We start from the raw sequence: 18,145 nt of genomic DNA on the forward strand, positions 1-18,145 counted from the left end.
CCAGCGCTTTTCCAAGGCTTCAGTCCCTTCCAAAAAAGTTTTCTCTTGGTTCTACAAAAAGCTCTCCACGGCATCCATCACCTCGTTATCGTCTTCGTACCTGTTTCCCCTTAAGTATTCTTGGATAATTTTTTTTTTTTGGGGAACAGATAAAAATCGCTAGGCGACAGATCTGGTGAATTAGGGCGGGTGGTCAACCAATTCGAAGCCAGCTTGCTGAATGACAGCCATTGCAACTGCCGACCTGTGCGCGGGTGCATTGTCATGATGAAACAGCACGCCCCTTAAAAGTTTCCCTCTCCTTTTCTCTTTCATGGCATTCCTCAACTTGGAAATTAAAGCTGCTTAATATTGGCCTGTAATAGTGGTGTCCACGCTCCAAGTAATCAATCAACAATATCCCTTCTGAGTCCCAAAATATTGAGGCCATAACCTTGCCAGCCGACGACACAAAACTTCTTCGGGGTCGGTGACGATGGCCGTTTCCATTGCGAAGATTGCTGTTTTGTCTCGGGATCAAAACGATGGAACCCATGTATCGTCCATTGTTACGAAACGAGACAAAAAGTTTTCAGAATCTTCTTGAAACTTGTCCTAGAATATCTTCGAAATGTCAAGTCGATTTTGTTTCTGACTGTCGGTTAACATTCTCGGCACCCATCTTGCGGAGATTTTTCTCATATTCAAAGATTGTTTCAATAAGGATTGAATACTTCCATACGAAATGCCCCTTTCTTGTATTAAGTATCGGATGATAGCTCTTCGATCGCTCAATACAATTTTTTCGACTTTCGCAACATTTTCTTGGATGACTGACGTCGATGAACAGCCGCAATAATGTTCGTCTTCCGTGCTCGTTCTCCTTACTGGAAAATGAAAAGCCCACCTTGCGACAGTGGAATACGGCGGAGCACTCTCCTAATGTTGCCTCCAAATCTCAATAAATCTCTTGTGTCGTTCACGTTTTTAAACAGAGGTATTTAGTAACGGCTCGCTCTTCGTTTTTCTCCATTTTCGAGAACACGTGCCGACACGAAGCAAACAAATGACTACATTCAGAAAAAAACGAAGGAGAATCGAAGATATTTTCTTTATTAAGATTACAAATATGGATCAGAGCTATGCCTACCAGTATTTTTTTTCTTACCAAGAAGTACGTCGTTCTCACTACGTTTTGATGCCTCCCTTGTATGAAAAAATTTTCATTTAATCAATTTGATAACAATAGTTTCTTTTTCTTTTTCAATCGCCACTCACATAACGGGAGTGGGACTCCGTGTCGAGAAGCGGAAGAGGAATCCAGGTGAAACGTGTTATTAATTTGTGAAACTTGTACATCTGAGACATCGCGAGGTGGGAGCAGCATTCAAGATGTGATGACTTTGGTAACAATTTTATTTGAAATTGTTTAATTTTTTCCATGTTTATTCACTCTTGTACTCTTGTCGAAGAAGAAAAATCTCGAATCGCGATTTACTTTGTTTGAAAATGTTCATTTGATAAATGTATGGAAATAATATCGATTAATCGATCGCAGATCGTCTTCCAACGTTGTGCGGTTGACAACAAATTGACAAATGACAACTCTCAAGTCAGTCACCAAAAATCGTCGACACGAAAGGGTAAGCCACGAAGAAATACGAAAAAAACGCCGATTTTCTCTGTAAAAAAATTGTTAACATAAAAAAAGTAACGAAATTATTTATAAAGTAAAAGAAACCGCTCTTTAGTGTTAACAAGTATGAATTGAAGCCAATATGATTACGAGATTTAAATTATGTGTGTTAGTGGGTTTGGCATGGCATTTTATCGAAGTACACAGTCACGATCATCTCCTCGAAGGCATTTACTGTGGGAAACAAAATTGTTACGAAGTTTTGGGTGTAACGCGAGAGGCTACCAAGAATGAGATCGCTAAAAGTTATCGACAACTCGCTAAAAAATTCCATCCGGACTTGCACAGAAAAGCTGAAGATAAAAAAATAGCAGAAGAAAAGTTTAAAGAAATAGCAACGGCCTACGAGATACTACGTGACGATGAAGAGAGGTCTGACTACAATTACATGCTTGACAACCCTCAAGAATATTATGCCCATTACTACCGGTATTACAGACGTCGGATGGCACCTAAAGTCGATGTTAGGATAGTTCTTGCAGTCACTATAACGCTCATATCATTAGTACAGTACTACAGTGCGTGGTCAAAGTACGACACTGCAATAAAATATTTTATGTCAGTTCCAAAATACAGGAACAAGGCATTAGAAATTGCCAAAGAGGAGATAAAAGAGTCACAAGGAGGTAAGAAGAATAGGAAATCAAAAGCAGAACTTAAAAGTGAACAGGATAAAATAATTAGAAGAGTGATTGAAGAAAACATGGACATTAAAGGAGCCTATGCCAAACCTGAAATTGTAGATATTTTGTGGGTTCAGTTAATAATTTTGCCCTACACTATAGCATATTACATTTACTGGTATCTGAGATGGATCTGGAAGTACACCATATTAAAACAACCATTTGGCAATGAAGAAAAGTTTTACTTAATTAGGAAATATATGAAAATGGGACCGCACCAGTTTGATGCAATAGAGGAATATGAAAAACAAGAATACCTTGATGAAGAATTGTGGATAAAAGAAAACTTTAAAATATGGAAAGAGATCAAGGATGAAGAAGCTAAGAAGGCTTTAGCTGATAACAATAAATACAAACAGTACAGAAGGTACATTAAACAACATGGAATCGGGAGGATGACTTTTGATGATTCATGATAGTGTCTGCATTGTAATTGATTAAAAGAAGTTTGAAGTATGACTATCGGTGATTTTTTATAAGTTGTTAACTTATATGTTACAATAATAAAACATTTTTTAAACATAATTTTAATGTACTTACATTATCCACCATCTTTCTTAATAATTACACAATTGTTTAAATTTTAAAATAATAATACCAGGGCAAGTTCAGGAACAGGTAACTATTACAATATCAGAATATCAGAATTTTCACACTGTAACACCACATCCAAGTAGTAGGCCGATTAAGAAAGGAGCCGACATGAGTATTTTAAATATAATAATACATATTGATAAAGATGTAATCTTCAGCCCAATGATAACCCTCAAAGGTGGTATTGGATTTTTTTCGTATGCTAAATCTTGTTAGTAATATTAAATTTTAAGTAATTTTAGAATAAGGTACACAAGCTTATACTCAAGTGCAGGCTCTTAGAATATTGGTACAATCGGAAATTGTTACTTGATACGTTAAGATTTATAACAGTGCAACTGGTGTCAATTTCGTAGCTAATCATCATAAATATTATAATTAACACTAGGTATCTGAAAGTAATAACATTTCCTTTTTTTCCACTTAACTGAGATTTGAGGACAACATAGTCTGTACCTACCAACATGTTGTGTTTTCTATAGATAATGTGTCACATTAAATCATCAAAGATGTGAATGTGATGAAAGTTGAAATAAAATTAATGAGTAGGAAACCTAGTTCCAAATTAAGAAAAACAAGTAAATTACATCAATTTATTTACAAAGAGTATGACTAGGTACCTATCCTACACAAAGACGTTGTTACGTTAGCAATAAACAATAAAAAGGATTTTGATATCGAAATAGAAAGCGTAACAAATGGTTCTTACTTATTAACTGGGTCATCGCAGCCATCGATGTGACAACTTTAGTTTGAAAGAGCGTTTCGTTTCTGGTTTATTCGAAATCAGGTGCCATCATTTGGTATTCGAACGGTAAATAACGCAAAACACAGAATAATAACAAAATTTCAATAATAATACTTTAAAAAAACACTAGATATTTATGGCAAACACACACTGAAATGAGATTCCGTTTTTGAATTTTTCCCGCCATTATGCGTTCAATGCGGGTTTCAATGTCCGTCGACACAATCTTGTAATTGCTCTGTTCGGTATCCTGATTTCTAAGATATTTACTAGGTACATATTTATAATTCGTTTATAACTGGCATTAGGTTTACAAATCTAGGTACGATAATTCCGGTAATCAATTGTATGATAAATGCATTAATTATTTCATAAATTCACTAACGCAACACCTTTATAACCTAAGCACCTGTTATTAATCTGAAGTCGAAGACTGACGTCATTGAAAATTGTACGGTCTTATAATTAAATGGCAGTGAAAACGAATCAAACACAGTATCTTTAGAATGCATTAAGGACATTTAGAAAAACCCTCTATTGACATCATTCTTTAATTATTCAACAATTATTACCTATTATGTCTCTAAAGTGTACGAAGTGAGGAAAAAATCTACCACATTTTGTGAACGTCAAACTAATTTCACTGGGCTTCTAAGTTCTAACGGAATAGTAGCAGATGAGTGATAATAAAATTGTACTACCTACTGTGAGTTGCTATTTAATTAAAGTGCTACAAGGTCATTCTGTTTTGTTTCAAGTCGTAATATTTTACGCCTTGGATACTTAAATTACTTTAGATTACATACATCTATTATCAAAATAACATTCAATACATTGGTATATGATTTGCCTACTTCATTTTTAAATTCATTATCGGGCACTTTGATTCATGTACTATCGTTATTATTTTCTTATTTTGACCTAGATTTATCACCTTATTGTTGTGGTAACAGTTATTATCTTAATCACGATTATTTAATTTCTCGTTTATTTATTCTAATCATATTAACATATTATCTGATATAAAATAAAAAACGCATTTAATTTAAAAAAATCTGATAGTCTTGCGTGTTGTTTTACATGAATTTGGATGCATCGTAAAAAATTTTTATACCTACCTACTAAATATTTGAACTCAAGACGTGTCCAAGCTAGGGATCATAAAGGCTCCGCAAGTGAGGGAGACCGTTGCTAAATTCAACAATAAATAATAATGTTACGTAGGGCTGTTTTTTAGAATTGAATTATGATTATGAATGTTGTTAGTTATAAAGTTCATTCAATATTTATTTTGATTGGTAACATGTTATTGGTAACATATTTTTAATAGTGTACAAATCAAGATTAAGCTCTGGTTTAATTGTTAGCGATATTTACTGCAAATAAAATATTAAAATATGTTTCTAAAAAAAAGAAGGAAAAAATGTATACTTAGGTACCTGGATTTTTTTTTATGATATCCACCGCGTTACAACTATATCTCCCTCAATTTAAATACTATATTTGTGGCATTAAAAAAACGAGCAAACGAGTATTATATGCGTATAGGCGTAAATTATTGAACAAAAACGTATTTTAATTAATTTTATATAAACTTAGCATACCAACGAGTCGCAAGCATCTAATCACATAGACAACGTATCAAACTTGTCCTATCAATAGAGTACTACAATAATATACTTTAATCAGTCCAAAATAATTATTTTGTACACATTTCAATCAATAAAATTACAACATTCAATGTCCACATTATATCACACTTACATAAATTTACTACCTATATCTTAATTTTTAAATGGCTCATATTATGTAGTAGTTTCATACACGGGATGCATAGATTATTTATGAGGAATAAATATAATATATATTTTTTATCGAAAACTCAGACTAAAGGACAAAAATTAGGTATTGAATTACTAAAGACAGAAAAAAGGATATTTGTGTGGAAACGGTACACTAACGTATCTCATCCAATTAAAAGATCTCCAGGTAAATATCGAATGATGAAAATAACGTTATTTTTTGATCTATCAAAATGTATTTCACTCTCAAACATTTTTCTTAAAAAAACAATAACACACATTTCATTGTTAACACTTCAAAATATGTCGTTTTAATATACCTATTATTATTATTATTATTATTATGGTTACCCTAATGCTACTTACCCGAATATTTAATTTTGTGAGATTTCCACAACGAACAACAAAAGCAGATCCACTGGTTTTCGATTAACTGACAAATTCTAACTACACTATGATTAATATTAGAGGCCTATTGTGGTCGAAAATCCGAGGGCACGTGCATCGTGAATTCACTATCCATTGACGTGTACGCAAATTAAGATTTGTATGAAGGTAGACTGCAATACAATGTTTTTTTTATTGCTTAGATGGGTGGACGAGCTCACAGCCCACCTGGTGTTAAGTGGTTACTGGAGCCATAGATATCTACAACGTAAATGCGCCACCCACCTTGAGATATAAGATCTAAGGTCTCAATTGCTTCACGGCAGAAACAGGCAGGGTGGTGGTACCTACCCGCGCGGACTCACATAGGGTCCTATCACCAGTAAAAATGTACACTGTTTTCAATTGTGCACTATAAAAAGCATGATAAATTTAAGTATTTTGATGCCAGCTTAAGCGATTGTGTGCCAGATTTATTAAACTTTATAAATTATTTTATCAAAATACATACCTAAATTTTATGATTCACTAATCGGTTTCTATAAATACGATAATTTATTATGTATACATTTTAATGCATTATTTAATGTACTCCACGTTATTAGTGCTGTTTATTACTAATCCGTTTGCCTTGTTTACAAAAAAAACTCTTGGGACTAAACGACTGAAGCCCGAGTTCTATAAATTTATATTTTCATAACTGTCCCAAAGTTGTGAACTGTGTTTAACGCTACAGTTTATAAATAAAACGGGACCTAACTTTAGAATGTTGACAAAGCGAACAATCAACGATCTCCATATTTAAAATGATAAAGTTTTAAAATATAATAATAATTAGGGAAAGTAGTTATTTTTATTTATTTATTATATTATATTTAACTAAAAGTTTTAATAAAAAAACTCTGAGTGCAGCTCTAAAAATAATTATCTGTTCTGTTATTTTTGAAGTGTAAATTATAATCATATCATCTTAATGTATTAAGTGTCCGCTGAAAGGAAGCAAATTAAGGTGACGCCACAGTAGCTACTGGAAAGATTTAAAAAACGGCGCCTTACTATCACACTTCACTTCAATCCAGCGCTCTCGTTTCTGCTGCTATATTGATTGAACTGCTATATTGATTAACGGCCGTCTGGTGTAGTGGTAAGTGACATGGTCACTACCCAAGGGGGTCGCGGGTTCGAGTCCCGCCAAGGGAAGATATTTGTATGATAAATATAAATGTATTTTCCAGGGTTATGGATGTATATTAAATATGTGTATGTGTATAATAAAAATCTTATATTTATTTCCGTTATCTGGTACCTGTAACACAAGTTCTTTACGAACTTATCACGGGACCAGTTAACGTGGTGTGACTGTTAGTAAATATTTATTTATTTATTGATATAATTTCCACTTCCTACACTAGCGCTATTTCGGTGCATAGTGGACACTTTTTCAACTTGTCCCTTATACAAGATGGTACTCCTTAACAACCCTAATATAAAGTAGAATTCGAAATATATTTTTTTAAATAAAATTCTTATCCGCGTTTAGGTCCCGTTCTAACTGAAGTTGTCTATTCGAATTATGAGTGATACACTTTTTAACATTTAAAATATTTACTATAATTCTATATTTTATTTGGGACAATCAATTACCGAGATCAGATTCGATATACATAATATAATATTCATGTTGTATACTAATTTATATAAAGTACGTGATATTATGATAGCACCCATTGCGACATTGAACGTTATATACTTTCGATGCAACACTCTTGAACAGCTGTAAGGATATGTATTTTTTAATGAAAAAAAAAAATCAAACATTTTTTTATAAAAAATAAACCGACTGGTGCAAGTTTCACGCACTATTATGTACATTTTATAATTTTTAATATCGCTTTTACTCTTTTCATTTTAATTATTCTCGATGTTTCTTTAGTTTTCGTGGTTCAAGGACGACTTATTCGTCGTTTTTTGAATTACCGTCTAATGTACTATAAAAAAAATATCTATTGACATTTACGTTTCTTTGTACACAAAAAGAACCAACAGTACCTTTAAGTGTGGCTGTTTGTTTAACTTGGGGCTTCCATCTTCAAAATATTTTTTGTATGTGGATTTCTTTGCGTTATTTGAAATAGTTGTAATAATATATATTTTTAACAATCTTCATTCGTTTCACAGACGTTGTTATATGATTAGCGTATCTCGCTTTCACAACTAAGACGAATCTAACGGTATCTAAAGGTAGGTATATAAGCTACAGACGCATAAGCTACAGAGCGCAAAAGAAATAGACATACAACACTCGAAAAAAAAACTACCCTCCTTATAGTGCTGTCCGGTAAAAACTATCATAAATCATCATTCAAATACACAGTGTCAATGAATCGTTATCCGAAACCGAAGACAGGTAGCTAGTGACTCCTGTTGTGACACGCATAAAATCTCAATCATTAAATTACATTAATCATCATCCACGGTCATGTAACGATCAAGAGACATTTTGCCTCAACAGGCTCGGGTTCATCAATAGAACTGACGTATTCATTCTTTTTTTTTAACGGATTTTATGACCTGGTAATTAAGACCTTTAGGTAAAAGTCGTATTTATACCAGAGCCCGCTGATCACAAACATAACTCTGTTCAGTTTTCGTCCTATAACGGCAAGTTTCCGAACACCCTGTATTTTAACAGGTAAAATTATTGTTGCAAATTTTATACAACAAAAAATCATTTACCCGGTACTATTTTTTCGCGATTTCTTTATTAACAGGGAACTTCTAAGGCACAAAAAAAATATAAAAAAAATATATTTGATAAGTAAAATTTTGAACGTTTTTAGTTCGATTAGCGAGTTCCGTTTTAATATTGAAATCTGTTTTAAAAAAATTGATTTTATTTCAACATATAATTGAATGAAAGTACAATAAAAATAGTCACATTTCGCGTTAAGCTTGAAGCGCACACATTTAACGTAATTTTTAAATACATCACAATCGAGTACCTAAACAATGAATATAAGGAATGAAACAAGGGCGCCTTCACACTAAAGTCTGCACGGCTTGGCACGCAGCGGTCGCACCGACACGTGCAGCGCGCATCCTCAGACGGGCGTTTCGTGGTCCGTCTCGTCTATCCGACCTAGACGCCACGCATTCGGATCTGTTGCTGAGCGGAAAAAAAACAAATCAGTATTTGAATCAATAAGAAATTAATGTGTTTATTGTTTGTTTTATAAGCGAACAAGTCACATTTTCTTACGGCGCGTATATCTCCAACCGACTGTTTCGCTTTTAAACGATAAACCAATTCAAAATTTTATTCAAGGATCAAGTCAGTTTTTTTTAAGAATATTATTGATATTTCTTAAAAGGAATAATTGCAAATCTAGAATATTGAAACGAAGAAAATCGTTAAACAAAATTTTGAATCTATCTATCTTCATAAACTTATCACTAGTTATCACACTAGTCGACACACACACAAGCATACCGAGTACATTAAAAATGAAAAAAAAAAAACGTGCCGTGCACGTGTCGTAGACTTGCAAACGTTTAGAACGGACTCACGAGTTAAAAGCAATTAAAAAAGCAACAATACCGATGTTTATGAATGTGTGAATGTAAACCAGCCGAGCTATTACCTCGTCTTTGTAGTGAAAAGATATTACATACATATGGACGATTTCAAAAAAAACCACTCTTATAACAGCATTTTAGAGTTGCATTTCACTTGTACTGGTTTTTAGGGTACGCTAAAAGTGTTCGAATATTGAATTCACCGTAATAAAAATCAAAATTCGAATCGGTCGATCTTTTCACCGCCAAAACTACAAAATGTTTAGTACGTTATTTCAAATAAAGAACAAGCTAATATGTTAAGCTACTCTATGTATATTAAAATTAAAAGCATGCCAATAATCAAAATAATAATCAACAATCATACGCAGGGTTAGTGTGAAGGGTCTCTTTAAGAACTAGTGAAAAAAAAAGTGCTGAACAAAACAAAAAATTACCTCCATATGTCGATCTTCCAAACATGCTAGGGGATCGGACTAAGGGATAGGACTATGGGATCATATACATATGTGCGAAACTAATAAGCGAATATATTAGGTAATATATAAAATACTTGGTATCGTAATAGTCAAAATCATGGATAAGAATGAGTATTTTTATACTTTTATTAGTAGTAAAATTCTAAAATTCTAGTGCGCAAGAAAAGGCAGCTTGCAATAATTATGACTTTATGTCACAAATTCAATTATATTTAAATACCATATTCTGCCTTCAAACACTAGCCAGGATTCAAAGGCATTTTTTGTATTCAGAAAAAAACCGTTTAATTTAGTGGTAAAGAACTCTAATTCATATTTATATAAGATTAACATTGTCTCTCTCAGAGCTAAGCTAAACAAGATTCAAAGTTCGTAGTTACAGAATATGTATTTAGATTTAGAAAGATAGCTTAGCAACCGGAAATTACAAGTTCAAGTTATTATTGTGTTTGTTTCTAAACAGACAATAATACGATCAATCTGACGGCAAGTGGACGCCGTCGCTTATGGCCGTCGGTAATTCTAGAGACATTGCTAAGCCTCTTTCGAAAAAATACATTTGTAAGTTATAACGCTCAGGAAACAGCGTACAGGAAAGTTCTATCTGCAGCCGAATGGTATGGGGCAAATGGTTCTTTGGAAATGCGCTGTGGACGAACGCAGTGCTTCCAGGTACTATGGATTCACATTGCTCCGGTGCCGAGGTTCTTGGCAGTGGTATAAGCATTTGGGACCATCTGGAGCCTCTGGGTTTGCGGAGGGACTTCGGTTCCCTCTGTATTTTATACCGTATGTTCCATGGGGAGTGCTCTGAGGAATTGTTCGAGATGATACCAGCATCTCGTTTTTACCATCGCACCGCCCGCCACCGGAGTAGAGTTCATCCATACTACCTGGAGCCACTGCGGTCATCCACAGTGCGTTTCCAGAGATCTTTTTTGCCACGTACCATCCGGCTATGGAATGAGCTCCCCTCCACGGTGTTTCCCGAGCGCTATGACATGTCCTTCTTCAAACGAGGCTTGTGGAGAGTATTAAGCGGTAGGCAGCGGCTTGGCTCTGCCCCTGGCATTGCTGAAGTCCATGGGCGACGGTAACCACTCACCATCCGGTGGGCCGTATGCCCGTCTGCCTACAACGACAATAAAAAAAAAATAAAAAAATCTCAGATAGTTCCTCAGAACACCTACTCCCCATGGAACATACGGTACATAGCGCAGAGAATTAAAGGCTTTTGGTAGGCCCAGAGGTGCCCAATTTCCATTTCCATTCTGATAGATGGTATAATATATTATGGCCAAATAGTATATCAGGTAATATGGTTGAGATCAGGTGGTATATTAGTCTAGTGACAGTGTAAAAGCTGCAACGAATTATTGAATATTTGTTTTTTTTTTAGATTATACATATTCTTCCAATTGGGATAGAAAAGGATGTAATGGTACATTTTACAATTCACGCGACATTTAAATTATAGCAAGAAAGTACATTTTGTTATCGAAGAATAAAAATACATTACTTTGCTATTTTGGTATATATTATTACTTGTTAGAAATCTCAAGGTCAAACTTGGCGAGTATAGACTGAAAATCTATGCTAGCGTTCATACTTGTCTATAATTTTGGATTTATTGTCTATGTTTATATAAAAAAAGAATAATGTAGTAAAAAATATACATGATAGTTTTTTTTAGGAATAATGGTGTTCGAAGAAGTTGGGTGGATATAGAATATTTTAGGGTAAAACGAGAATAGCTCCTTGAGGATACTGGTAGGTAGGAAACAAAAGGATAAATCGAAATGTAAGGAGATAGCAGTGAATTGTAAAATGTATTGGGAGCGATGGGAGGTTGCTGGGCAGCTTCAGCATTCATGAGTCGTCGGCGTGGCTCGCAGTAACGGCGCATGCTCGCCTGTACGACACGACACGACACCGACACGTCAACGACACGACACGACAACTAAGCACCACGTCCGACACGATCCCAACAAAGTGTAACTTTATCGTATTTAAATAAGTTTCATTAATTAAGCTAATGGACATATACACTACTGTCAGGATCATGTCAACGTATTTTCAGTTAGTATAAAATACAATGACACTTTAAATATGTCCGCTTATTTGGCAATTACAATGGCAATGGATTAATTTTAAAAAGATATTGATTTAAATATAAAAACCGAGTTTATAATAAAGCAGACATATTTAAAGTGTGCTTAATTAGTTTTCACATTAAAATATCTTATGCCTATTTTAAAATACTTAAAGGTATTAATTTAAAAATGGCTACTTAAAATAATAGTTTATACGATTGAATCATTAATAATTAATTTAAAAGACATTAAAAATTTCCTTTGTACGATAGTAACAGGACAAGCATTTCAACATATTACATTAAATATATAGAAAGAGGGTAGAAGCATAAAAAGTGGCTTATACGTAATTTCAACTGATTCGGGATGAATTCGTGTATATAAAGCATGTGGTATACAGATTAAAAGGTTGATGGAAAGGTAGATGGCAAACGTCCCAGAGGACGCAGTCCCACGAGATGGTCGGACCAAATACGATCTTCCCTAATCAAGTTTTTTTTTTTTTTATTGCTTAGATGGGTGGACGAGCTCGTAGCCCACCTGGTGTTAAGTGGTTACTGGAGCCCATAGACATCTACAATGTAAATGCGCCACCCACCTTGAGATATAAGTTCTAAGGTCTCAGTATAGTTACAACGGCTACCCCACCCTTCAAACCGAAACGCATTACTGCTTCACGGCAGAAACAGGCGGGGTGGTGGTACCTACCCGTGCGGACTCACAAGAGGTCCTACCACCAGTGATTACGCAAATTATAATTTTGCGGGTTTGATTTTTATTACACGATATTATTTCTTCACCGTGGAAATCAACCGTGAACATTTGTTAAGTACGTATTTCATCAGAAAAATTGGTACCCACCTGCGGGATTCGAACACCGGTGCCTCGCTACATACGAATGCACCGGACGTCTTATCCTTTAGGCCACGACGACTTCCACAATGCCCTTCATGAAGCTAAGGATCGCAGCAGATGGAGGGAAATCGTACGGGCGAAACTGATGCAGCGGGGGAGTCACGACCCTCAGTAATGAGGGTCGTGACTCGAGGAGATAGATTGAAAAAAAAAATTCAATGTTGATCACGATCTATCTGATATTAAGCGATTACCGGAGCACAGCATGGCAGAAGTAGGCAGGGTGGTGGTACCTACCCACGCGGGCTCACAAAACGTCCTGGCAACAGTGAAAACCTAAGAAAACTATATGATCGTATCTAAGTGCTTGAAAAACTACTGTAAATAAAACGGTCTAGCACTATTCATTTGCAGTGAAGTTAAAGTCCTGACTGTATTTACAGCAGTCGATCTTATAGCATGCACGGAACAGTCCAGAGCTCTGAAATCGGGTTGGATGTTGGTCAAATTAAAAAAAAAAGGACACGATCAAAATTATTCATGAACGCGAATAAATCATTAATGAATTCAATCAATTATAAATGAAAAAAAAAAGTGAATAACACGTTTTTATTGCTACATTATATCGTCTTTTGTTCTGAACATCTTCAGTGTACCAACACTTCTTTAATATATTCGTATAAATATTGATGTTAACATAGATTTATATTTAAATGTACGAGATTTTACGGTTGGCCACTATTTTGTCTTCAAATTTAAGACCATGTCCATTACTAGTGGCTATATCTTTACTAGTTCAAAATGCAGGCACGTTCCAACACTATCTTAGTCAATGGCAATGTCAATTAAAAAAGAAACAACTGAACATAAAGCAGTATTATTTTAATAAACAATCTGTAGCCTCGTGAATTATGCGACATACTAAGCAATAAAAAGGAGTTTTTGTTTAAATACACCGATATATATATATATATATACGGACATGCAAAACAATTTAATTTGAGCCTCATCTCAAGATATTGAATTGAACGTAAAACAAGCTAATTCCCGATATTTAACTTTATCATCATCACTCATCGTGAATTAAATACCCAAAATATTTTTCTTTTTTATTCATCAATCAATATCGCTTTATCGATTATAAATCTCGTATTAACTCAATTTTGCATTAGACATTAAAAAAAATGATTTGCGTATGTTAATAGACAATTTAAATCTGATTTTTTTACCATAAACAAGCAAACTCGTCTGATTTTAAACGGTAATACTGACCACAGGTCCGCTGTACAAATAAATAAAATATATAATATTATAAAGAGGAAAGATTTGTTTGTTTGTTTGTTTCGAATAGGCTCCGAAACTACTGGACCGATTTGAAAAATTATTTTTCCATTAGAAGCCGACATTGTCCCTGATGAACATAGGCTACTTTTTTAATATTTTTTTTAATTTTTTTTTTTTGGTTTCATGTGTGTTTTAATGTTTCCGAAGCGAAGCGAGGGCGGGTCGCTAGTAAAATATAAATTCGAAATCATAATAGCATTGAAATTGCAATTATCCGATTATAGTTTTTCTTAACAAGAGATCCAAAGGTATATTAATTTCACTTAATCTTTCACTACTGCTTCTTGTTAGTCTACGTAGGTTGGTTTCGATTATCTGACTGTGTCTTCCGTGAAGCTATCATGTGTTCCGCAATTTATGGGTTGAAGTTGCCGATACTCCTATGTTGTCGAGATACAGATCCCACAAAAGCGGACGACTTTAATTTAAAACGTATCTATACCGTAGCGGCTACTAACAACGTAAAGAACCAGACGGATTGTCAAATTGTTCAACAACGAAAATGATGAATAAAAACAGTTCTTTATAAGAGAGGCTCAAAGTTATTACTACTATGTTCATATCTCGATGTTATACTCTGACTCTACTAATTATAAAGGACGAAAAGAAACAACAAACATGGTTGTTTAATAAAACAATGCCTTCACTAAGTGTTCGAAAAATACTGTCAGTAATTTAAGTGTATATTGTAGGGGTGGATCATCGAGTTTCAATGGTATCGCCCAAAACCGGACTTGAAAAGGTATATTTGTCTGCTCCTAACATCTTACCCGCAGTATTCTGTCTACCCGTGACCACGGCGCTAGTAACACGCTCAAAATGTCGGGAACTAATTAAATATGAAAATCGCGACAAGAATCTATGTTGATAACAAACATGACTTTCGAATACATTCTTCAGTCGATCTCTTTTAAGTTCTATTCCATTATATTTTAAGTTCTAAAAGGAAAAACAACGTTTGACACTCGATATAGGCAAATTAATAATTACTACACGTTGAATTTTATTACATGATAATACTCCTCGTAGAAGTAATTTGTGATCGCGTACTAGGTAGATATGAAATCTGCTCCCTATTCTATGACTAGAACCCTAGCCTACTAGTATTGATATATATCAAGTAATACGTAACAGTTATATTACTAGATACTAGGTATTGTGTAACGCGTATTATATGCCAGGATTGTGTTAATTTTTTACTGTTTATCTAAGCACGCAGACAAGGGTGTGGTTTAAAATATATACTAAAATAGCAATTAATTTTATAGCGGACTGTCTTTTTTTTCCTACCTAAGCTGAAGGCCTAGAGAGATAATGTCAGCGTCACCGGGCTAGTAGGTGAGCTCGCGGGGCTCAAACCTGACGATGTTGCTAACACGAACCCTAGCAAAAGCCGTGCTTCGCAGAATCTACCACCGGATTGGAAACGCGACCCACAGAGAAGATCCGGCGAGAAATTCAGTGTGCTAAGCGGACTGTCGACTGCGAGCGTAGACTATGCCGTCTCCTGAATAAGAGTTTGTTGTTTCTCTTACGTCATTCTGCGTTTAATCCACGAGAAAGTATAACATCCGACACGAGTACGATTACACATTCGAAGTGAAACTTCTGTTGGCTTAGGTCAATTTTAATTACGCAATGCGTTATGTACAATACGTACATAGTTCAGTATTACGCGAATACATTAAGCAGGCTCAACATAAATCTCGATATTACAGGCAAGTTCAAATTTGGTAACAGACATCACTGTACCAATTCGTGGGCAGGTTTATGTATTTTTCTTGAGGTAATGACCCTTAGGCTATAATTTTAATATGAAATAAGGAACATAATATATATAGTGTTATTGGTAGTATATCTATAGTATGGTGTATCTAGAATACACCAGAAGAAAATGAAGTTTAAAAACATTGCATTTCTGACCTTGATTTTAATGTCGATTTTTTCAAGAACAAATTTGAGAACATTTTGTGAGATTTCTAAAAATATAAAATATACTTCTGTCGTCAGAGAAGTTTTACTTCTGTCACGTGTTGTAGCAAGCGCATATCTGTATAATAATTTGAATGTTTAACAAAATTAATATTGTTCTAGAACTTTCTGTAACGTACCTTGAAGCTGCCTGTTGAGTATCGCTGTGATTCCGGGTCCGTCGCCAGCTTTCTTCACGACCAGCATCGGCTTGTCCTCTCCCTCTTCATAGCTGTTAGGGAGGTGACCGTTGCTGACTGCCATCGTTTCGCTTACCTGTAAAATGATGCAACATTTCGATTACGATCTTTCTTCTTTTCTAACTTTACGATATTACACACGCCATATTACCACCACCCTGCCTATTTTTGCCGTGAAGCAGTAATACGTTTCGGTTTGAAGTGTGGGGCAGCCGTTGTAACTATACTGAGACCTTAGAACTTATATCTCAAGGTGGGTGACGCATTTACGTTGTAGATTTATTTCTATGGGGTCCAGTGACCACTTAACACCAGGTGGGCTGTAAGCTCATTCACCTATGTAAGCAATAAAAAAAAATAGCCACCCAGAATGTCGCATTTTTTATTGGCAAGTGCTGGTTAACACTTCAATGACTGATTGTTTTTCCCCCTAAATATTCGCTAGTAGCCTAATGGTCTATTCCAAAAACGCGCGGATTGGTAGTTGAGCTGACGGGACTCAACCTGAGAAAATTTTCTGACGCTAGCACCGGCAAGAGTAGGGTTTTTTGAATCTAGCATTGAGTTGGGTTCGGCATCGAATGAGAAGATCATGCGAGAAACTCAGTGGGTTATGTCTATGGGCTAGGTTGCACGCCCAACTCAAGAACGGTGACCGGTTCTTGGAGAGCCTTAAAGCACCAAGACTGGATCGGGAGGATGCGATAAAGTGTGCTTAGGGCGGCGGCGGCTTTCCATTGCTCCATCTTCTGGTTCGGTTATGTAATTAGAGGCTGTCCCAATAGGATTTGATTGTTGGTTTTTTACGTATACATACAATGGTCGATTCCAAAGGCCGTTCAGAACAAGGCTGAGAAATTTCGCAGGGTTTTTAGTCTGTAACGGTCCATTCCAAACTTCCACCCCTTCACCACCCGTACGGATAGTGGGAGCACATTATAAGACTTCCGTCGCAACGCTTAAAAATAGCAGTTTATCTTTCTTGGACTAATTACCTGCATCAGTTTGTGGACCACGTCCCGTCCGAGGATATGATCGAAGACCGCTTGCAGGAAAGCGTCCGACATTATTGATAGTTTCAGCTTATCTCTATGCCAGACCAACACCCTAGACTCCTCCATCGCCATTATAGACACCTGAAATTTTCAATTCAAAATTGCACGTCCTAATAAAAAATACGAAGTTTTTATAAGAACTATTTGTCGGAAGCTGTGTCGATTTGCTGTGTGAATTGGAATGAACGGTAGCTTACCGTAAAAAAAACGCGTTTTTTTTTCAACGTTACACTCAAATATTATTTTGTGTGTTGATAGTCGAACTCTTGCATACAAGTCGTCGCTTCGGGCGAGATATTAGAGGAATCTTTGTATGCTTTGTTGAATCCATGCACATAATAATATGGCTTCATGTTAGATAGCGGCTTGGCTCTGCCCTTGGCATTAGAAACATCCATGAACGTCAGTAACCACTCACCATCAGGAGGCCCGTATGCCTGTCTACAAGGGAAATAAAATAATAATAATATCGAAACGCAGTTTTAGTTACCATAAGAACCGGTCACCGTCCTCGCCGGACCCGTCGCTTGCGACGAAGGGCTCGACGAGTGAATTAACCCATACACAGCCCCCCGAGTTTCTCGCTGGCTGCGAAGCACTGCTCTTGCTAGGGCCAGTATTAGCAACACTTCCGGTTTGAGCCCCATGAGCTCATAATATCAGCTCATATCAGCACAGGTAGG

At 35.5% G+C, this 18,145-nt stretch overlaps 2 protein-coding genes across 3 annotated transcripts in view; one reads left to right on the forward strand and one right to left on the reverse strand.

The window, feature by feature from the left end:
* Positions 1 to 1,584: 1,584 nt before the first annotated feature.
* On the forward strand, positions 1,585 to 2,883 carry DnaJ-8 (DnaJ (Hsp40) homolog 8). Its single transcript, XM_028170058.2, has one exon. It carries the CDS (start codon positions 1,758 to 1,760, stop codon positions 2,772 to 2,774), a length of 1,017 nt encoding a protein of 338 aa, XP_028025859.2. The 5' UTR covers positions 1,585 to 1,757; the 3' UTR covers positions 2,775 to 2,883.
* A 1,577-nt stretch (positions 2,884 to 4,460) lies between these two features.
* The window catches only part of LOC114239704 (popeye domain-containing protein 1), a 28,763-nt gene continuing 15,078 nt past the window's right edge, over positions 4,461 to 18,145 (reverse strand). The window contains exons 4-6 of one of the 2 annotated variants that reach the window (XM_028170057.2): positions 17,403 to 17,543; positions 16,348 to 16,483; positions 4,461 to 9,055 (exon numbers count right to left, since the gene is read on the reverse strand). In XM_028170057.2, coding sequence (XP_028025858.2) covers positions 8,991 to 9,055; positions 16,348 to 16,483; positions 17,403 to 17,543 — 342 coding nt within the window. In that variant the 3' untranslated portion in view covers positions 4,461 to 8,990. Of the gene's footprint in view, positions 9,056 to 11,327; positions 11,857 to 16,347; positions 16,484 to 17,402; positions 17,544 to 18,145 lie in introns of those variants that run through there. The other variant, XM_089737760.1, reaches the window with a different exon arrangement.

Source organism: Bombyx mandarina, chromosome 23, assembly GCF_030267445.1.
Source record: "Bombyx mandarina strain Sakado chromosome 23, ASM3026744v2".
Taxonomy (NCBI): domain Eukaryota; kingdom Metazoa; phylum Arthropoda; class Insecta; order Lepidoptera; family Bombycidae; genus Bombyx; species Bombyx mandarina.

What these genes read in the sequence shown, in the direction of transcription:
- DnaJ-8 (XM_028170058.2), top strand. Translation starts at nt 1,758, where the DNA reads ATGATTACGAGATTTAAATTATGTGTGTTAGTGGGTTTGGCATGGCAT.